This window comes from Nicotiana sylvestris, chromosome 3, assembly GCF_000393655.2.
Source record: "Nicotiana sylvestris chromosome 3, ASM39365v2, whole genome shotgun sequence".
NCBI lineage: Eukaryota > Viridiplantae > Streptophyta > Magnoliopsida > Solanales > Solanaceae > Nicotiana > Nicotiana sylvestris.
The window spans coordinates 91,583,205-91,598,893 of NC_091059.1; the positions used below are offsets into that span (position 1 = coordinate 91,583,205).

At 36.1% G+C, this 15,689-nt stretch overlaps 1 protein-coding gene across 2 annotated transcripts; it reads left to right on the forward strand.

Annotated features, from left to right (window-relative positions):
• The first annotated feature begins 229 nt into the window (after positions 1-229).
• LOC104232646 (synaptotagmin-1-like) lies at positions 230-11,942 on the forward strand. 2 transcript variants are annotated; one of them, XM_070170879.1, is made up of 12 exons: positions 548-744; positions 4,510-4,608; positions 4,693-4,743; positions 4,834-4,957; positions 5,879-5,997; positions 6,114-6,215; positions 6,658-6,732; positions 7,251-7,327; positions 7,416-7,662; positions 7,738-8,088; positions 10,594-10,725; positions 11,585-11,942. In XM_070170879.1, exons 1-12 carry the CDS (start codon positions 634-636, stop codon positions 11,714-11,716), a joined length of 1,620 nt encoding a protein of 539 aa, XP_070026980.1. In that variant the 5' UTR covers positions 548-633; the 3' UTR covers positions 11,717-11,942. The 2 variants fall into 2 exon arrangements, with proteins under 2 accessions (XP_070026981.1, XP_070026980.1); XM_070170880.1 differs by lacking the exon at positions 4,510-4,608 and having other exon boundaries at positions 230-744.
• The last annotated feature ends 3,747 nt before the right edge of the window (positions 11,943-15,689 follow it).

Here is a 15,689-nt window from a genome sequence, read left to right on the forward strand (position 1 = left end):
GTAACTATTACAACTCCTTTATACCATAATAATTTCTTTCTATATACTCAAACCAAATAACCCCTAAGAGAATAAAGTCTAGGAATTTTAAAATTAAATTAAAACGAAATAGTGTGATATAATAATAAATGAAATAAGAGAACATTATTCATATCAAGTTCGCATCATCAGCTTCCATAAGAAGTAATAATGAGTGATCTCATACATCAGGTCTATTTTGATCAAAAATGTTTTCTGCACTGTGTTTAGTGGCATCCTGACTATAGGTGGGATCATGTCGGTAACCCAAACTCCAAACAAAGCATAGCGTGTGTGTCTAAAAATCCTTCCCTCTTCCGCCGGTTACCGACACAGTCAATTGGGCACTTTAGTTCGTCAACTTGGCGTTACGTTTGTCCAGAAGACTAATATGAAAAGACAACCAAGGACACGCATCTTAAGCCATGGATCATTTAAGGGTAGTTATGTCTTTTCAAGAAATTAAAGAGAGTATCAAGCTATCTATGGGTCCACGTGTTTTTTTTTCCTTTTCTGGCGGTTTATTTGGGAGGAGGGAAGTGGAAACACCGAGGACTAGATTCCAAATGTTGTTTTGGAACGTTTTGATTTGATTTGATTTTGAGGGTTATAGAGATGGGTTTTTTGAGTTCTATACTGGGTTTTTGTGGATTTGGAGTTGGAGTTTCTGCTGGCTTGGTGATCGGTTACTTTATGTTCATTTTTTTTCAGCCAAACGATGTTAAGGTGCTACCTCTGTCTTTCTTTCTCTATCTTTATTTATGATTGTGCTTCAGTAGGTATGTTTTTCGTTGGCACTTTCCTCTATTCAGTGTTTAGTGTATTTGTTGATTTGTGGGGTTTTAAGTTCATTGTCTCAAGTGACAAACACGTCCGGTGAAGTTCTATATTTTCATTTGCCTGCTTGAAGACATTTTATTTCAAGCATCTAAAAAATTTGGAGTACTTGCAAATAGGTGCTGAAATTTTATGTTTATTATTGGAATGAGTGGGCGTGATATAGAAGATTCATGTAGCCGGTTGCAACTAGATTGAAATCGAGGTGTAGTTGGTTGATTGTTGGTGCTATATTTATGTGCTTCTACTAGATTGGTTATGGTGGTGGAGAAGAATATCTGCATCGTGATTTCCTATTTGAGTTGATTTACATAATTCAGTGGTCATTCCCCAAGTTGAGCTCATATACCCAAGGAAATTAACGTTTAGTAATGCGGAAGAAGCTACACTAGCCTCGAAATCTCGCTTACTTAAAAAACGAATCCTATGAATTCCGTGTAATATTTATTAAACCCTTCTTGTTGTAAGCCTCCTAAATTTATGAAGACAGTAGTGTTCCTCTCTCAAATTGAATGCCTCCATTACAACTTAGACAAGTATCAATCTAAAGATTAATATAATTTGAACGCTGATCGTCAACCTACTGCTGGCCTCCTCTATTCTAATTTGAGACTGATCCTTCTATTATTAAAATGGATAGAGTCATAACATCAAGATCAGGCTTAGAGGTAAAGGTCAATTCCACAAAGGAATTCTCTCACAAGAGAATTCTTCATCAAAACATCATAAACTAAAAGACTTCCTATTTATATGCGAGTTAATGGAGTAGTCTGTAATACAAAGTAAAGATCCTAAATAACTAGTAGATTATGTGGCCCAGGTGGGTGGACGTGTGGCCCACAGGTTATTTGTTTATGAGAATAATATTTCTGGAAGTCTAAAGTCTTGGTCAAACGTGGTCGATCCCCAGTCAACCCTCAATCAAACTTGGTCAACTCTTCATAGAGGACTCTGGCCTTCTTAAATGGTGTAAGTCTATGATCATGTTGTTGTCAGCTTGTCATTGTCGAAGAGGTTAAGGAAATACAGATTAATAGAACCTTGTCAAGCATCCCTACACATTGTTTGTCTTTTATGCCCACACTGGTTAGTGTGACCAAAAAAATTAAAGATGTTGAGAATAAATTTCTCGTATGACACAATTGATGAGAGAAAGAAGTTTCAGTTGGATAATTTGGTCACATCTCCGAAAAGGTATGGAGGGCTTGGAGTGAAAGATTTTTTGGTATTCAATAGTGCATTATTAGGTAACTTAATGTGGAGATTTCGTAATGAAACAAGCTTTATGGAGGACTGATCCAAAGAAGTATAGAATTTAGGAGCTGGAGGTTTGGGATCATTACATTACTCTATGAATGAGGAATATCTTGAAGAGATAAAGATGATTTCAGCAGTGACGTCCCTTTAAACTAGGAAAGAAAATAGGGTTTAGCCGTGGAAGCCGGGTGGTATGGTGATGCACATTGATGGCTGATTTCCATCTATTTAAGTATTTATAGCATGTATATCTACACTCTACAGTGTAGAAGATAAAGGAATCATTTGAGGTTTAAGATTCAGGTGAAATTAGCAAGACTTAAGAATAGTTGATTTTCAAAACTAACTCTAAAAACAGAACATTACATAGCAAAACATGACATTTGGAAGAAGAATGGCAAAATAATAGATTCTCTCTATAAAGTACTATTACATAGACTGCTGAAATGACTGGACAGTGGAGACGGAGTTCCTTTACCTGTTAGTGTGAACTCCCAGAGCACTGAGGAAGGTAAATGACAACTAGAGGGGTGATACTAAAAGCTGAAAATGACGACTGTTTCTCACATCAATGTGAATTACTTTATCAAAACATATTAAGCTTCGGGTATGCATATCAATTATCTAAAGAGCCACTTGTATGTTATCAATCTGGTTCCTAATATGCAACTTTTGGTTGATATTATGGGTTGCAACATCGGTTCCCTTCCCGCAAAATATTTGGGCCTTCCTCTGGGGGCCAAATCTAATGCTATATCTATCTAGAGTGATGTGTTAGAGAAAGAAATGCGAGAGAAAGTTGTCTACTTGGAAAAGACAATATCTCTCACCAGGAGGGAGAGTGGTGTTGGTCAACAGTGTTCTGGATTCTTTACCCGCTTACACCATGGCTCTTTTTTCCATGCCTGTAAGTGTCTCCAGAAGGTTGGATAAAATTCGCAGAGACTTCCTTTGGCAACGTAACAAAGATAGGAGATCTTTTAACTTAGTCAAGTGGAACACAGTTTTCAGAAGTAAGAAGTTTGGAGGATTGGGGATTAGGGATTTGAATGCGCATAACAGTAGCCAATGTGTAAGTGGATCTGGCGTTTCAATCAAGAAGAAAACTCTCCTTGGAGGGCTGTAATTTGCTCCAAGTATGATCTTCTTGATCCCTGGACCACCAAACCTACTCCTCCTCCTTTAGGACTTGGTATCTGGAAACATATCAGGATATTGTGGGATTTCTTCATGTTGCACTCTTCAATAAAAGTGGGGGATGGTAGAAAGACTAAATTCTGGCAAATATTTGGCACGGCAACTCTCCTGTTAAAGACAGCTTCCCAGACCTTTACAGAATCACTTCCTCGAGAAATGCTCTCATTTCAGACTTCAGATTGGATCATGGTTGGCTGATCAATTTCAGGAGAAATCTAAACGATTGGGAGGTGGATAGGTATCTGAGTCTCTTGGACTTTCTCCATAGATCTTCTTCTTCTTCTTCTTCTTCTCCTACCTCTGATTGCCTCATCTGGACAGCGAATTGGAAAGGCACATTCTCGGTGAAATCATGTTATGCTATTTTGACATAATCTAACCCACTGAATACTCCATGGCCTTGGAAACCCATCTGGAAGGGGCTGGCCTCTCCCAAGGTTAAATGTTTTTCCTGGTTGGTATCTAGAGAAGCTTGTCTCACACAAAGCAACCTACAGAGAAGGGATATGCAACTTGTCAACAGATGTGTGTTATGTGAAGAGCAGCTGGAGGACGTCAACCATCTTTTCCTCCACTGTAACCCGTTTGGCCATAGATTTTGCCAATATTTATTTGGATTTTTTTTGGCAAATACATGTTTGTTCATAAATTTTATCCATATTTTGGCAAATTCCCAAAAACCAAAACCCAAATCTCAAGAGCTGGTTTTGGCCCAAAATATTACTATTATATTTTTTAAAAATTGCCCCAAACTTTTGTATTTTATAAAAGAGCGCACCATTTATTATTTTTGTAACAATGTTGCTTCGTCTTCTCGGTCATCTGATAGTGTATTATGTAGTTCATTATAAAAATGATAATTTTATACCAAATTTATTTATGTTCAGGACTATGGTTTGCAATAATATAACGAATGTTATTGATGAAGGTGCTGTTGGGTATTTATGATAGTTTTTAGAACTTGTGGGTATAAGTCATGTTTCATGTTTTTAAAAAAAAAGTGAAATATGTTTTAATGTGATATCTCAGTGGGCAGCCATTTGAGACAAACTTTACTCATGCTAAATTCTTCTCCTTCTTGCTCATTGATATCTTTCATATGTCTCACTTCTGCACTTGTATCAGTGGAGGAGATTACATTTTCTATTTTACACAATCAGCACCTTTGGAACAGCTAATGGTTTTCATTTTCTCAATCAGGACCCTGTTATTCGTCCATTGGTCGAACGAGACACTCAAAGCTTGCAGCAATTACTTCCTGAAATTCCTATTTGGGTTAAATGTCCGGATTATGACCGTGTATGCATTTAGTTACATGTTTAACCTGCATCCTTGAAGTTGAGCTGTGAATTATATTTTTATTTCCTTTGTTTGTTGCTGAAGGTGGACTGGCTCAACAAATTTCTTGAGCTCATGTGGCCTTATCTGGACAAGGTATTCTCCATTTCTCAACCATGTTTTGAATTTCTTTCTCATCGATAACTGTCAAAAAAGGAAGTAAACTAACCTAGTTTATATAAACAGGCTATTTGCAGGACTGCGAAGAATATTGCTGCACCTATTATTGCGGAGCAAATTCCAAAGTATAAAATTGAGTCTGTTGAATTTGAAACACTGACTTTGGGGTCCTTACCACCTACTTTCCAAGGTTAGTGGTTTCTTAATGTCCATTAACAAAATTAGTTGGTCCTTCTATTTTTAGATAGTGTTGTGACTTACGAGGAAATTAATATGCGGCATAAGAAATTAAGAATAAGATACAGAAGATGCCCTCTCTTACTCGTATGCTTTCCATTCCTATCGTAGAAATGCATTAGATGATAATTGTTTAGTGGTCTTGATGTTTTAGTTGGCTAGGTAAATGTTCTGCGTAAGAAGAAGTATCAGTTATGTAGGGTAAGAATATGGTTATGGCATCAGAGAATGCAATGCATTACTTTGTAGTTGTTCCATTTGTTAGCTGAAGGTCACATTAATATATAATTGTCAAGGAGTTAACCCTCAAACTAGCAGATGCTGTCGTTTCGACACATAATAAGAGTTTTTTCCCCTTTTTGATAAGTATCATGTTTGGTATTTGGTGTAAGTTAATGAATTTGACTGCACCACCAAATAGTCTTTGAAAAGTTCGGTTAGTAAAGCTTATATCTTCGACAGAAAGATGCAAACCCATGATCTTGAACGTCTTGTACAGATAAGAAGGGAAGGTGAAACAAACTAGTTGACGGAGTTACTTGGGGAGTTTTTTCTGTTTATGAATTTCTGGGAACAGTGGTGTTATTACTATTAAAGTGTTGCACGGGATATTCTCTCTCTTTCATAGAGTTGTTGCAACACCTTTCATATACCTCTTCCCATTCTTCTTACTGGTTGCTCTGATAAGCTGCAATAGCTCATCTTCTTTCTCCCTCTCAACTACTTTCTTGACCCTCGGTATATGTCAGAACTTGGATGCAATGGAATTGTGATCTAAAACTTTTAATATGATGGTTTATAAATAAGGTAGTGTGTTATAGGAGTTTTGACTTAGCTTCAACATAAACTTCACCTAAGGTTCTGCTGCTGGCAGGTATGAAGGTCTATGTTACTGATGAAAAAGAGTTGATGATGGAACCATACTTAAAATGGGCCAGCAATCCTAATGTCACTGTTGCGGTCAAAGCATTTGGATTGAAAGCAACTGTTCAGGTTTTGCAATTTTTTTAACTGTTCTGCATTTTGCCAAATTTTGAGAAAAATAAAGTGCCTGCCTACATTTGTTGTAATTGGATAGAAAGTTGTAATTGCTTAAGTGGATATTTCAGGTTATCGACTTGCAGATCTTTGCAGCTCCACGTATTACTCTGAAGCCTCTAGTTCCGAGCTTTCCTTGTTTTGCCAAAATCTTTGTGTCACTTATGGAGAAGGTATGTCAGTCACATTTCTGGGAGAAGAAGGCATGTTGCTTGCAAACATGCTTCCAGTAGTAATAATGGCAGATAGTTAAATGTTTTGTGGTTGGTGTCAAGCCAACTGGCTTCATAATGGTATGAAATACTTGAGACAGTATCATTGGTCAGTGTCCTTTTCTCTATCCCGAGAATGTTAACATGTTCCGGATTGAATATCTTTTTCTTGTTCTGATGGGTTATTGTATGGAAAAAATCAGGCGGTGAAATGAATTTGCTTGACGTGCACAATGCAGAAGTGCACCATTACGTACTTAGTTGCTCTTAATGTCCTGGATGTAGTATCACTGCTTTGGTTTTACTTTCCATTTTGAAGATCTATTTCTTTTGTTCAATGTATGATTGTGTATTTATGCTACTGTCTTGTTAATGTCCTCCTTTTTTTTATTTTGGTTTTTAGCCACATGTTGACTTCGGGTTGAAGTTATTGGGTGCTGATCTCATGTCCATTCCTGGGTTGTACAGGTTTGTCCAGGTATTATTGTCTTTTATGACAATTTATTTCTTTTGAAATATTATGTTTGCTGTATTTGACTATTTGCCCAAAAGATCCTGGAAATATTGATTTCCCCCAAGGGCGTCTAGTGGTTAGAGCACAACACCTGACGTGTGGTTAGACACGCGTGTGGGTTCAAACCGTGCCACTGACAAAGCTTGATATTAAGTGGAATAGGACTGAGAGGCGGGCCCATTATCCACCGAGTTCCGAACAGTGTGCCACTAATCCTCCCGAATCCTCGGTCATTTAAAAAACCCTTAAAATTGTTAATTTTTATTTGTGTGTGTGTGTAAGCTTTTGGCTTTTGAAAGCTGCTAGAAAATTATTATAAATGTCTTGATAGAATCCAGAGTTGTAAGTTTTGATGTTTAAGGAGGTGAATCACCTGTTAGATATTCTACTGCTTTGCTTTGTGAAGATGTGCCTGGGATAACGTATTTGTTTAGCTGTTACTAAAGATCATATGTTAATATCAGTTAGAGCTTTGTTTGCAGGAGACAATTAAAGATCAAGTTGCTAACATGTATCTATGGCCTAAAGCTCTAGAAGTACAAATTTTGGATCCATCCAAGTATGCTACATCTTGATTTTGTTCCCACATTCTTTGACTCACTTCACAAATTCCTCGTAATAACTTATTTCATTTTGGGAATATGTAGAGCCATGAAAAGACCAGTTGGGATTTTACATGTTAAGATTTTGAGGGCAATGAAGCTGAGAAAGAAGGACCTATTGGGCGCATCTGATCCTTATGTAAAACTTAAGCTTACAGAGTCAAAGCTTCCATCTAAAAAGACCACTGTGAAGCATAGTAATTTAAATCCAGAGTGGAATGAGGAATTTAGTATGGTAGTTAAAAATCCGGAATCACAAGCATTGGAGATCTCTGTTTATGATTGGGAGCAGGTAACTTTCAAGATTTAATTCATTTAGATTACTTTACTTATTGTGTCTCAAGCTTCTTTTTGCCTTCTGTATCAGATTGGGAAACATGACAAGATGGGTACAAATATCGTCCCGCTGAGAGATTTGACTCCTGATGAGTCAAAAACTATGACACTTGATCTCCTGAAGAATATGGATCTGACTGATGTTCAGAATGACAAGCAACGCGGACAGATTGTAGTAGAATTGACGTATAAACCGTTTAAGGAGGAGGATTTGCCAAAAGATTTTGAAAAGGCTGGAACAGTTTTAAAAGCTCCCGAAGGAACGCCACCAGGGGGAGGTGTCCTTGTAATTATAGTCCATCAAGCTGAAGATGTTGAAGGAAAGAACCACACTAATCCATATGTCAGGATTATCTTTAAAGGGGAGGAGAGAAAAACTAAGGTGCCTACTTGCCATTTTCTTTAGCCCTTCATTGCTCTCTCCTTAGATATGGTTTATAAAAGCGCCTGACCTTGAACCTACAACCTGACTGCAGCTCTACCCCACAAGTGAAAAGACGATACTTTAACCCCCCCCCCCCCCCCCCCCCAAAAAAAAAAAATGTCCCAATTTAATTTAACTTGACCCTTCGCTTAATTGGAAGTCAGTTTTAGCGCAAATCTGCATATGTCAGTACTACATTATCTATGTTGATTTTTGGATATGATAAATCCTCACAATCGACTCATACTACACATTTCGACGTTGTTCTAAACATATTGCGTTATTAACTTACTTCAGTACAGTATATTTTCAGGCTTAAAACTAATCTTTGTGGTAATTTGGTTATCCACAAACTGGACTTATAGGGAGCATTGGTCATTTTGCATCTTCATCATAAACTTGCATTAGCCAACTAAGTTTCACTAATTAAACATTGAAATTACCTGACTGATTGAAATATGGATAGGGAAATACGTAAATCAGAACAGATACAGAGACAGCCGTCAATCAGAGATGGTAGAGAGGAGTAGGCAAGCAGCTGTGAGAGGAGTGATTATTAAGAAGTGAAAAGATAACTCAAAACTTGTTTATATCCCAAGCTTATAGAGTGAATAACCAAATAAATGTATTTAAAATAAAAGAAATAATGCGTCTACATAGTTTTTTTTGAAAAAGGTAACATAGTTGTATATTGATATAAGACTTCACTAAAATTGTGAAGTCACCCATAATTACAAAAAGGGTGCCCTAGTAAAAAGTAGACACTCCTAGTCCTTCTTCTCCTTATAAGGACTCTAATACATTTAAAATGGATTCATGATCCTCCAAAAGCTGACCTTTACACTAAAAATAAAAAAGAGCTAAACATTTCATCTTAATCTTCTGAATGTTGCTAGACTTATCTTCAAAATATTTTTGATTCCTCTCTTCCCAAACTGTCCACCATATGCATGCTGGGACAATCCTCCATCTCTCTCTTTCTCTAGATAGTGTGCCCACTTTACTCCAGCTTGCCAGAATATCAAGGACTCTTCCTGGCATTGCCCATTGAATTCCCCTCAGACTAATGAAAATTCTCCATATCTGGGTGGTGAACTTGCAATGCAGAAACAGATGGTGAATTGTCTCTGCCTCCTCTTCACATAGATAACATTTGGAACACAATTGGAATCCTCTTCTAGTTAGATTGTCATGAGTTAGAACTGCTTCTCTTGCCAGTAACCATGTGAAGCAGACCATCTTGTATGAGATTTTTATTTTCCAGATCATCTTCCATGGCCAGCATTCCACCTGATTATTGGACAGGTTAAACTCCTTGTAAGCATCTTTAACCGAGAACTTCCCTCGACTATTACCTTGCCAATTGATCATGTCTTGATCTTGGTTTGAGCTGATGCCACTGACTGCTGCAAAGCACTGTAGAATTCCACAACTCTGTCAATCTCCCAATCATTTAATAGTCTTCTGAATGTGAGGTTCCAACCTTGGTCTGACCATACCTCTTCTATAGTTGCATTCTGTTGTTGACACAAACTGAAAATATCAGGGAAGAGACCCTTCAGAGGTCCTTGTCCTAGCAAATTGTCCTCCCATAATGCATCTACATAGTATGAGCAAGGTTATGCTGATTCCGCATTAAATAACCGATACTTCCACAACAAGTTACTTAGATTCCAACCTGTTCTTTTTCATTACCCACCATTTTCTCCAGAATCCTGATCCCCTAAGGCCTTAATGGAAATAGGTTAGGGGCAAGTACCTGCTGGAAGCATAGCATCGGTATCACCAGCAAGTTTGTTTTCTTAATGGAAAGAGGTTAGGGACCTTTCGCCACTTGTATGAAAAACTCCTTGATGTTTTATTTATCTGTTTTTTTCTTCTCCTGATTTGGATGACTGAAATTTTTCCCGTCTGCTATTTTTGTAAGTTTCACAATGATAAGGTCTCGTTTTCTACTTAAATTGAATTGGGTTGGAATTTATTGAAATTTTCAACAAGTACAAATGGAAGGATCCCTAGAAACAGACTTCTGCTACTTAGACTTATTAATTAAGTTATAGGATTTTGTATAGAATATCAAAACAAAAATGATTTCGTTTCTACCATTATTATGATAATACATATTCCAACCTGCTTGAATACCAAGAAAATAAATGGATTCAACATTTGATCTTTTCTCTCTGAGATAAAGGCATAATAATAAGAAGGAATATATAGAATTAGAATCGGTTTTTTTATCATTTAACCCCCTTTTATGTTTCTAAATTGCACTTTTGCCTTCATTGTTAATCTACTTAGGTCATACGTAACAACTTATGGAGGTCATCTTATTAGAAACCTGTGTAAAAGCTTTTCTTACTGTGTAACTACTTTGAATTTCATCTGAACTTGAGAAATGTCCCATACTACTGCTGAATTTTGCCCATGTAAGCACTAGAAGTGATTTCTCCTTTGTGATTGCAGCAAGTGAAGAAGAACAGGGATCCAAGATGGGAAGAGGAGTTTAGTTTTGTGTTGGAGGAGCCTCCCGTGAATGATAAACTGCATGTGGAAGTTATCAGCACCTCAACAAGGATTGGCCTTCTACATCCAAAGGTACGTAAGCTGCAATTTACTCTTATATATTTTCCTCATCAGCAGACTGAATGCTGCAAGTAATATTTGTCGAAAACTTAAGATCACCATCTAGTGTATGAGTCAAAGTGTCCTTAGAAATCATAATAATGCCATCTTTTAGTTTCAAAAGCTCAAATCCATCCGCCATCAGTTATTTCATGAGATATTACTGGTTTTCCTATTTTAATGAGTTCCTAAGAAATATGTTCTCTTGTTTATATTGTCCTGCAAATTTTCCCGTGGCCCTCCTCCCAGGACCCCAAAAAAGAGTTATCATCTTCAATTAATTCAGAGTTTTCATTTAGCAATAATGAGTATTTAAAAAAAATTAATTTAATGAATTTATGGACCTTCTTTTGGGAAAGAAAACATTAGTACAATACTTTCCCTAATAGTAATGAATTTATTAACTTTATATGTGGCTTCAATTAAGGACTTGACATGGTTAGGGCATGACTTTTCTAATAGAAATAAAATTAAGAGATAACCATGCCCTAGTATCCCTAAATATGAGCTGCATAAGCTTTTGATCTCTTGCCAACTCACCAATTATTTTTATCAATTTTGGATATCTCGTATATAGGGCTCTGCCATGTATTCCTATGATCAATTTAGTATGGGCGATTAAGCAGTAACACTCTCTCAAGATGAAATGTTATATTTTCTGTTTTCGACAAAGTCGAAAAGCAGATGGAAGGTAGTATTATTATACTTGGAAGATAAAAACACGTATTCCAGAAAGGATGGAGTAGGCTGCTTCTATATGCTACTGTTTTCAGTTGTTCGTTGCCCTACTAAAGCGTTAGCTTTTTTTCTTTTGGTGTACTTCTTAATACAGGAAGTGTTAGGGTATATTGATATAAGTCTTTCAGATGTCGTCCACAACACAAGGATCAACGAGAAGTACAACCTCATAGATTCAAAAAATGGACGGATTCAAGTTGAGCTGCAATGGAGGACCGCTAAATAATTCTATCCCGCCTTTGCTAAGCTACATAAGTTCCCTCTTATGCTAAGACAGACATTTTTCTCTCTTCAAACTTGTGTGTTGAAAAATCATCGAATGTTTTATGTACATAGTACAATGACAACCAGCTGGTTATGGTTATTTATGTTTTCAGTACAGTTCTTCTCTGCATAGCAGGTCGGTTCTGAAACGGCACCCCTTAGATATATTTGATTCTCATCTTTCATTAGATATTCTTTCTTGGTTGTTTTAGTCCTCAGATATTTGTTGAACTAATCCAGTTAAGAGCGACTGAAACAAGAGTGATTCATAGGGACTTAAAAGAGGGGTTACCTCTTTTTAGTCTCGGAACTTCAGCTTGATGAGAAAAAGGTGGTTCAGGTAAGGTCAACCTTAACCGGTGTAACAGATTAAATGAGTTTAAGTTATATGCACTGTCAAGAATTTTTACTCCAAAAGTTGTATACAATTACAGTACATATAACTTAAAACTCGGATGTATTTGTTTACATGTCTCGTGTGCGAATATTGAGTTGCCAATCTGCTAATACTGCCTAACATTCTTGGGGACACTAGCACTAGATTTTCCCAAAACAGGGAAGGTATTAGTTGTAAGTTTTCTGTAATTTTTTGGTTTTTTCTTGCCCAATTGTTTTCTTGTTGCAGTGCATGCATCCGTCAGCCCCAAGCCCCTTCCAGGAAAAAAAGGTGCTTCGTGGAATTTGTGTTTGTATTCAATAGGAAAACACGAGATTACCAATGGACTACATTTTGCTTTTACGAGCCTAATCCAAAATATGAACCATGAGAGAAAATACCTTTTGAATATATGAAGATACAAAAATCTAAATGTCGAAGAAAACTACTAATATACCTTTTGAATATATGAAGATACAATATAGGATGTTTTCTGAGTCAAAATTTTTGAAAAGAAAATGGACCTGAATTGATAGGAAGTGAATACGGAAGTTGAATTGACGGAGACCGAATATTGGACAAGTTCCAGGAGGGAGGGAGGTGGATAAAGAGTCTGGAACTCAATTGTGGTCTTTTTAGACTCAAAATACCGAAATAAGTGGGAAGAAAATTTAGTGACCAAAATATATAAAACATTGTTTTAAACCGCGGTTTACTTTAACGTCCGTTTGGGACGTTAAGGTAAAGCGCATTTCTAAATCATGTTTTATATAAAATGCCTTTTCAAACAACGCTTTACCTATTTTGTGGGCCCACCAATAACTCTTCTGCGCTTAACTGACACAACCATAATTCAAATGGGTAAAACGCCCTTTTAAAAAGCGTTTTACTTCAAAAAATTCGGCCCTCCCCCCGGAGGTAGTCTTATTTAAAGGTGTTAAGGGTTTTGCAAAAAATTCATTCAGAAATATTCTCAACTCCTGATAAATTTTTCTTCTTGTTAAATTCTCAAGTTTTTTTATTCATAATGTTTGAAGAGCGAAAAGTAAGGGTTTCATTATATTGAGGAGGGGGGGGGAGGTGAGGTTGTGGTGGCGAATAACTCAGTAAGCTATAGTTTATCTCCACAGAGTCATGTTAAGTTGCCACTTTCAATGGAGTACGATAGACTGGTATCGTTGTTATGTAATAAAATGAGTGTGAGCAAACATTTGGTGAATCTTAAAATAACCGGAAGATATCCGTATTCTGTGACTCTGCAAGAGGTTGCTTGTTACGCTGAGTTTAACATCGAGGATGATGAAACTCTAAGAGATTTTTTGGGGACTTCGGATAAATACCGGGAATTTATTTTGATAAAACTGTTGGAAATGTACGTGAAGGTTGAAGACGTTCGCAATAATGCAGTTGTGCAAAGCAGGGATAACCCTCAATTATCGGATGGTTATTCTGGAGAAGCTTTAGCCGAACAAGTTCCGGCTGAAAGAGTTTGGCCGGATCTAAACTTATTTCCACGGGCGAATGAGGAGCGGGGAAATAATTTCTCTCCTACTTTACTGTGTTAGTTTTCTTATTTTACATGTTTGTTTTATAATTTTATATGTTTGTTTGTAAATTAAATAATTTATTTTTATAATTATACAATATTTAATTATTAAATATTCACATATGGGTTCCGGGCTCGATATTTGAGGCCTAGTAGCACCAAGATATCCTGAATTCTTGTATGTGTTAGTTTTATTATTTTACATGTTAGTTTTATAATTTTAGATGTTTGTTTGTAAAGTAAATAATTAAGTTTTATATTTATATAATATTTAATTATTAAATATTCACATATGGGTTGCAGGCTCGATATTTGTGGCCTAGTAGCACCAAGATATCCTGAATTCTTGTATGTGTTTGTTTTATTATTTTATATGTTTGTTTGTAAATTAAATAATTAGTTTTTATAATTATACAATATTTAATTATTAAATATTTATATATGGGTTCCAGGCTCGATATTTGCAGCCCAGTAGCACCAAGATATCCGGAAAATATTATTCTTTTCTCATGTTATTTTCTTACGATCGTTCACTATAATTGGACAGAGTTTGTGTTTGATCTATCAATTATTTTGACGTATTTTTGAGTATAAGAGATAATTAAATTACAAGGATACTATGTTAAAAGACACTATATTCTATTACGCTAAAAGATAATACATTTTACTACCCTAAAAGGGCACTATATTACTAGTCTTTAAGTAAATAAATAATATAAACCAGATAAAAATAACAAATACATTTAATCACATAACATTCACGAAAATACATATACAACAGTAAAAAAAACTTATTTACATTTTTTTTAACAAATAATAATGATTTCTCAATTTTTACATATTTTTTTAGCACATTAATATCTAAGTCCGGATAAAATAACATACCAATGTAATCGCAAAAAACACACAAAATAACATAGAACACATATAAAACAACTAATATATAATTTTTATACAAGTTTCGACAAAAACTAAATCGGAATACCTCGATTTATGTTTTTTGGAAAGTTGAAAATTGAAGATTTGAGTACGAAACGAGCAATCCACAACGAGAGAAGGCCTTAGCTAGGATGTGAGACCAACACTCTTTACTTTTTGTGGGACGGGTAGGGTCCACTTGAGTTTTTTGGTCGTTAGGAGGGGGGGACCGCAAAAAATAATTTTAAAGGGGGGGGGGGTTGCTTTCTGGTTCAGCGTGGGGGAAGGGAAGGGGACGGGTATTTCAATAGGTAAAACATGGTTTAGTAAAGCGTTTTATATAAAACGCTTTATCAAATCATGTTTTACCTAAACGTCTTATCAGCTTCAGGTAAAGCGTGGTTTGAAAAGGCATTTTATATAAAACGTGGTTTTGAAACGCGCTTTACCTTAACGTCCCAAATGGACGTTAAAGTAAAACGTGATTTTGAAACGCATTTTATATAGTTTGGTCACTAATTTGTTTCTACTTATTTCGATATTTTGAGTCCAAAAAAGATCACAATTGAATTCCGGACTCGGTGGATAAAGGTGTTTTAGGATAGCTCCCACGAGCCTTGTTCAGAAAATGGAAAAGGATGGGGTAATACTCACTACTGAAAGGATAAATGCTCTATATAACTAGCTAGAGCAATAATGAAATTAATTGTTTCTTCTCCTTTATTATTCAACAAAAGATCGATAGATAGATTAGATCGAATTTGAGATGTAAGCATTTTAAGGAAAGTAATATGTCATGAAATCCGTACAAATTTCGCTCGGTACTGGATAAGCTTATGGGTAGGTTTGCATTTGTATTAAAGAAGAAGTACGTGTAAGAATAAAATTCGAAACCTTGCACTATTTCTTGGATTGTGACCCAACCCAAAGATATGGAAAAGTTGAAAAAGGGGTAGGTAAAATATACTCAAGAACTTACACAAGTGGACATCTTTCTCTCTCTCTCCGCCTCTGAAGTCATCAACGCCAACTCAAGTTTATGATCATGATTCTTACGCACAAATTGCTATATTAGGCAAATTGGAGGAATTTAAT